Source organism: Enoplosus armatus, chromosome 8, assembly GCF_043641665.1.
Source record: "Enoplosus armatus isolate fEnoArm2 chromosome 8, fEnoArm2.hap1, whole genome shotgun sequence".
Lineage (NCBI taxonomy): Eukaryota > Metazoa > Chordata > Actinopteri > Centrarchiformes > Enoplosidae > Enoplosus > Enoplosus armatus.
In genome coordinates, this window is record NC_092187.1 from 3,710,065 (window position 1) to 3,716,254 (window position 6,190).

Genomic DNA, 6,190 nt, shown 5'->3' on the forward strand with positions numbered 1-6,190 from the left:
ATTAAGTTTGTTGCAGTAATAAAATAGCAGAACTATATTTGGATCAAAACAACATAAAGCACTTTACTGTTGCAACTTTTTGAGACATTGTTAACAAAAGTTTGAAGTGTAAAGGTGTTCTCACTCATATGCTCTTTCTCCCACTCTTGCCAATTTCATACTCAGTTTCATCTTTACTTGTTGACTCACAAGTTTATACTTTATTTGGCCATTCCTTTGTATACTGCATGAGCTTTTAGCCAAACTGTGGGATCAGGAATGTATTGGTGGGTAAACCCACCTAAACTATTCTTTTTTTGTTCATTTTGAAAACGAATTTTCGTCATTTATAGTAAAACTAGTCTCGTAAAAATGAACGATACATAATAAAGCTATCATCCTGTACAGGTTTACTGTGGGGCACGATGTGTTGGCTCCTGAACGTCCTGCTGGCTTCGCTGAGTCGCTTCCTGTTTGTGGTCCACGGCGTGGTGACAGTGTGGCGTGTGGTGGCCGTTAAAGAGGAGCCACTCTATTGGCTGCTGCTGATGGGCGTGGCCCTGCTGGGTGTGGAAATGGCTGTCACTCTGAAGTGCACCCGAAACGCAGAGTGGAAATGGTAACATCTAGGTCACACGCCAACATTTAACATGATTTTATATTCCACATAATACACAGTGTGAATTTCAGGATCGGGCTGACATTTGGGGCTGATATTGGACCTTGTTATTATTGAATTAGCAATAAAACACTGATAAAGGGAATCTTTGGAATTAAGTAATACCTATTGCTTTAGAGTTAAATAATGTAATCGCCAGTAGGTCGAGCGGGTCATCCATTAATTGCAGGGTTTGTAGTTTGAACCCCCAGCTTCTGTCCATATCTTGAAGTGTCCTTGAGCAAGACACTGAACCTCAAGTTGCTTCCAAGGGGCGGGCATGAGGCATGGCATTAGGATGTGAATGGGTGAATGTGAGCAAATTGTAAAGTGCTTTCCGTTGATCAAACAATACAGTTACAATACAATTTAGTGTGTCCCATTCTTTTTCTGTCTCTTCGCATCAATTAAAAATTGACAAAGAAAAGAAATGAACATTTGATAGAGAAGACGTACATGTCAGTTTCAGGCACTGATCAAATATGCTAATTTGTTGGAGGACATTTATCAGTTGATCGTGTTAGTTCTCTTAGTGAGACCATCCCTGCCATCTTTCAAACTCCCCAGCTTGGAACCTTAACCCTGGTGATGTCATCAGAGGCCTATTTCTCTGGCTTTGCTAAGCTCTTGCAGAGACACAGAAGACATTATACAACTGTTTTCACAGGCTGAGTAGTAACGACAAACTTATCTTGATGTGTTAAATTGTTAGAGTGCACCAACAAAAATGAACTCATCCATTTAATAGGCGTGAAAGGTTCCCTCTCCTGCTTCAGCTACGATAAACAAAAATATGTTTGTGGGCTAAATTAGCATGAACAAACCATCTGCTTGCCCACTGCTTTTGCTCCTTTTAAGAGGGGTGACATGAGGATTGAGGTGTTGTAGCCAGACTTTGTAAACCTATTTTGTGTGGGGAGTAAATAACTTCTGAACTTGTAACTGTGTGAACACTTTACAACCCATCTGCCCAGGGCAGTGAGAGGCAGCTTGTGCAAGGCCTGTAATATTCTTTGCCACTAAATTCTGTTATCCTCGGCAGCTCTTTCTCTCTTTCACTGTCTATCAAAAACAAATATATTCCTCTGCTGTGTTATTGCTCTGTCTTTCTCTGAGCTGATGTTCTGAGCCTGCTATCACGTCTCTGTCACAGTCGCTCCCATCCAGTCATGGAGAAAATGTCTGCTGCTGGCTCAGGTCATTCCTGACCAGCCGGCGTTCTGAAAAACATTTGGCGAGAGTAAACATAAACTGACATCAACCTACATTACAGCCAGTCTCCAAAGGATATGAGCGTTTAGTGTCACACCTCATTCAACACCAAGCCTCGTCTCATTGAAAAGCTGTAGCTGAACATCCTCAGACGCAAGCTTTCTTCAGGCCTCTCTCTTTCTCACTGAGTCTTACTTTGAAGTTCTCTCCTCATGGAGACGGCTTTGCACTGTCAAGTGGGATTTGCATATATGATGAGAATAATTGCCTGTCTGAAACTCGATGCTTCTTTTGGAAAAAAAAGGGGACTCTTTCTTCTTTAGCGGGTGGCAAAAAAATAAATAAAAAGTGTTGCTAAAAATAACCTCCCTCCACCCGCACCTCCACCCCCCACCCTCCCTCTCCTTTGGCGGTCCTCTTTTAGGTTCTCCCCCATGGTTTTCCTCTACCTCAGCACTGTCATCCCGTCCATTTGGTTTCTGGAGCTGAGCCTGCTGCAGTCCAAGCTGCCTGTCAACAATTCCTCAGGCCCTGAGCTTCATTTGCTGGCTCACATCCCGATCACAGTGGTAGGTGTCCCACCACAAAACTGCCCTCCCCGCCTCACCCTCCACGCAGCCACATTAAAGCAACACCTGATATCAGATAAGATTTAAATCTAGCAAGGGGGTGGATAAACTATTAGTTGCAGGAAATGTGTAATAGACACATTGAGATGAAGTCCAGATAGGCTCCTGCTTGAAAAACTCTCAGATCTCTCCCCTTCTGGGGTGGTTTTAGTGCAGTTTCTTTCATGTAGGATTTGGGAGCTTTTTTGCCCCTTGGCTGTGCTCGAGGCTGGGTGGCAGCTTTTGAAACTTGAAAACGTAGTGTTTCAGAAATGATATGAAGTGTCAAGGGGTGCTGTCGGGATAAACTCAATGAACCCTGACACAATGAGGAGCTGACTCACAAGTTATCAGAACTACATCAAGAATGGAAGATGCCTGGTTGAATGGATGATTTCCTCCACGTTTTATTGATTTCATTTAAAATGTTCACATACCAAGATATAACGTTGTAATATATCTATGGCACGAATGATTGATGAGCCAATTAATTGTCTAATTTCATGAATGCTTTTGACGCAACCTTCACCCAGGGCATCGCGGAGCTGGACCCAGAGAACTGGGTTGCTGGCCTGGAGCAGACCATGCTCATAGTGTTGGTTCTGGGTCGCTGGCTGATGCCCAAGGGGGACATGTCCCGGGACCAGCTCTCCCAGCTCCTCATGGTCTACGTGGGACTGGGTGCAGACATCCTGGACATCTTTGACACCTTCAAGGAACCTGAGGTCAAAACCAACCGAGTGGTTGTCATCATCGGGCTGGCCCTCTTCTCTTGGGCACTCATGCAGTTTCCTCTGGTACTGACCCAAACACAACCCCCAAAGGGTCAGCCTCCACAAACAGGTTTGAGTGATCTCTCCTGCTGCCCTGGTGCTCCATCAGCATTCTCCTCCTGCTGCTCCAGTGAGGTGTGGAGCTTGCTGCTCACAGTGGGACTCCAAGACGGCCCATTCCTGCTCTACCGGCTCTATCTCATGGTCCAAGAAGAGGTACTGAACCAGCTTATGATCTTCTTCACCTGCAAGAACATCCTCATCGTCCTCTTGGAGCTTTACCGAATCTTCGTGGTGCAGTGCGAGCAGCCGGTAGGGGAGGCGGGGTTGAACAGGTGTGCTGCTATGGTGCTCCAGTGTCAAACCAAGAGCTGTGGGGAGGAGGAGGAGGAAGCAGGTGGAGAGCAGAGCTGTAATACAGACACAGAAAGGGGGACTGTGAGGGAGGAAGATCAGAGAATTTTCCAGGTATAGAAAGGCTCAAAATGCCATGGCATGACTTTGGCACTTGGGGGGGCGGGTGCTTTTACACACCAAGAGAAAAGTCAAACCCCTCTGCCACCTCTTGCATCTCAGCCTTGTTCAGAGACAGCTTGGGCTCTCTGGAGGTTCAGTGACTAGAAATAGACCACAACAGAGGAGAATAAGTCCCCACTGAAAACATCAGAGATGAATTTATGCAACTCCCTTTGATAAAACCTTTCAAAAAAAGTGTTTCAGTCAGAGGAGGTTTCTCTACTGACGAAAATCAGTTCAACAAGTTTAACACGAACTGTCACTCTCTTTCATGTATGATGGAATTAACAGGATAGCTGAAAGCAAATCAACTTAGCTTTGTGCTTTCCAGTACAACACATTTGTTTTTTTTATCAGCAACAGCATGCAATGATATGATTTCATTATCGTGTGCATATGCATTCTTCATTAAATGATGGTGATAATGATGGCTTTGACAGGAGACAATATTTTATGAACTGAATTAATATGGCGGAGTAAGGTGGAGATAACATGTCTTGATTAATTAATAAACATTTTCTAGTAAAGATGCCTCTGGAAAGCATAGTGCTGTTTTTGTACTCCGATCACCATGAGATGGCAGTGTTGCCAAGTCAACCAAAGCACCACACGAACATACAGTGTTTACTTGACTGGAACATGCATGCCAGTTACATAGAAAACAGCAACACAGTAGCACAGCTGCAGTGTTGAACTTCGGCATTTGTTAGTTTGTGGTACGAAAATTCTCCTCTATGAGTCTCTTTGTGAGACCTGATGATACAGTAAGGAAGACGTAAGATAAATGAATTTAAACGATGAAGTCACCTTCAGGCAGCGGCTATGTAATACATGGTCTGATGTAGTCAATCTGGAGACACCTCATAAAGTATAACAAGTAGGAGGAGAGTGAAGAGGTTTGCTTCATTTTTCAAAGTTCATTTTCCTCTTGAGCACAATCAGCCCATGGAAGCCAGTTTGAGAGCTCAGTGCATTTTTATTATGTCTGAAAAAGCACACTCGTGATTATGTGGGAGTTGTTCAAGTTCAACATGATTTGCTCTCACTTTCTCTCTTTTGAGAGATGGAAGGTGCTTTTGAGATTTTCCTCCACAGCCCATGAAAGCAAGAGACTCTTTGAGAGCCTACAAGGACAGAGAAATGTTTGAGCTTAAGCTTGGGGTCTCAAGGTTTCGAGCCACTTCACGGAGGGGACAAACAGCCCCCTCCCTCCCTCCCTCCCTCCCTCCCCAGGTCCAGACAATACTTCTCCTGTCAAACAAGGGCTGGAATGCAGCCCTCCTGCATTTATGGATGACCCTCTCACTCTGTCTCTTCCATGGTGTTGGGCAGGCTGCGAAAGAAGAGCAGCAATGCCAGCGAGTGGCAATTCAATCAGAGGCTTTTCTCGCGCTGCCCTGTATCTGTGTCCATCAAATTGCTACACTTCACCTGGCCCGCAAGACGACAATAGCAGCCCAGGCTCTGAGCGAGGGGGGGCTCTTATAACAACGAAGGAAAGGCAGAAAAATAAAGAGGCAGAGAAGAGAGAAAGAGAGTATTTGTGTGTTTTCCTCCCTCTGTTGTGTGTGCTTGATTAAGAAACGCATAGTATATGAGCAAGACTTCCTAAATCGACGACTTTAGGCGACCTCCCAGGGATTTGCTGGAGAGCGCTACTTTATTTCCTCTTTTTCATCTCTGTGGTGGCACTTTGGTCTAAATTATTGATGGTGGAGCCAACTTTTAAAAGAAAGAAGAGAAAATTAATGGAGAGTCCCCATTGAGATGTTAGTTCTTACAGCAACATAATGTTGTCTATGCTCCAGAGGGCTAGATAATGCCCAGTTTACAAAGTCACTCCCAGGCAAATGACATCATGCGGAGTCAATACGAGGGCACAGCCTCCTCTAAGCACCTGAGTTTTGGGAGAATCCAATATTCGTGCGACAACGTGATGTGGGCAACACAATGGGGTGATGAAAGAGCCGCTTGCTTGTAAAGAGAGTCCTTTTCCTCTTCAGATTAACTGCATGCTTTAACAAGATTGTGTGGGCATGTGGGAGGATGGGGATGTCAGCTGATCCACGGGCTGCCCTACATAGATAGAGAGAAAGGAAGAGAGCGTGGAAACTCAAAGCCTGCAACTCCAGTGCACATAGATATACCCTCACAAGCCCTCGACTGAAAGATATCTGTTCACACGGAAAAGAGCGATGCTGCCTTCAGGTGCTCCTTAAAAGCTCCTACATGCACATCCCTGATTAGATCAATTCATTAAGCCTTATAGAAAGCAAAGTCTTTGCATATGATGTAATGTCTCACAACATCTTTCAAATCTGCTTATATGATCATGTTTCTGAGGACAAAGTGGAGTGACTGATCACTGACAACGTATCATTTGGTTGGAGTGATGAGAGCATTAGTCATACTGAAGGTAGTCAACCAACAGCTCTTCCATCTTT

General features: G+C 44.6%; 1 protein-coding gene across 1 annotated transcript; it reads left to right on the forward strand.

Moving 5' to 3' along the window:
* Positions 1 to 404: 404 nt before the first annotated feature.
* Positions 405 to 3,704, forward strand: LOC139288376 (transmembrane protein 26). Its single transcript, XM_070909653.1, has 3 exons — positions 405 to 598; positions 2,274 to 2,418; positions 2,991 to 3,704. Exons 1-3 carry the CDS (start codon positions 405 to 407, stop codon positions 3,702 to 3,704), a joined length of 1,053 nt encoding a protein of 350 aa, XP_070765754.1.
* The last annotated feature ends 2,486 nt before the right edge of the window (positions 3,705 to 6,190 follow it).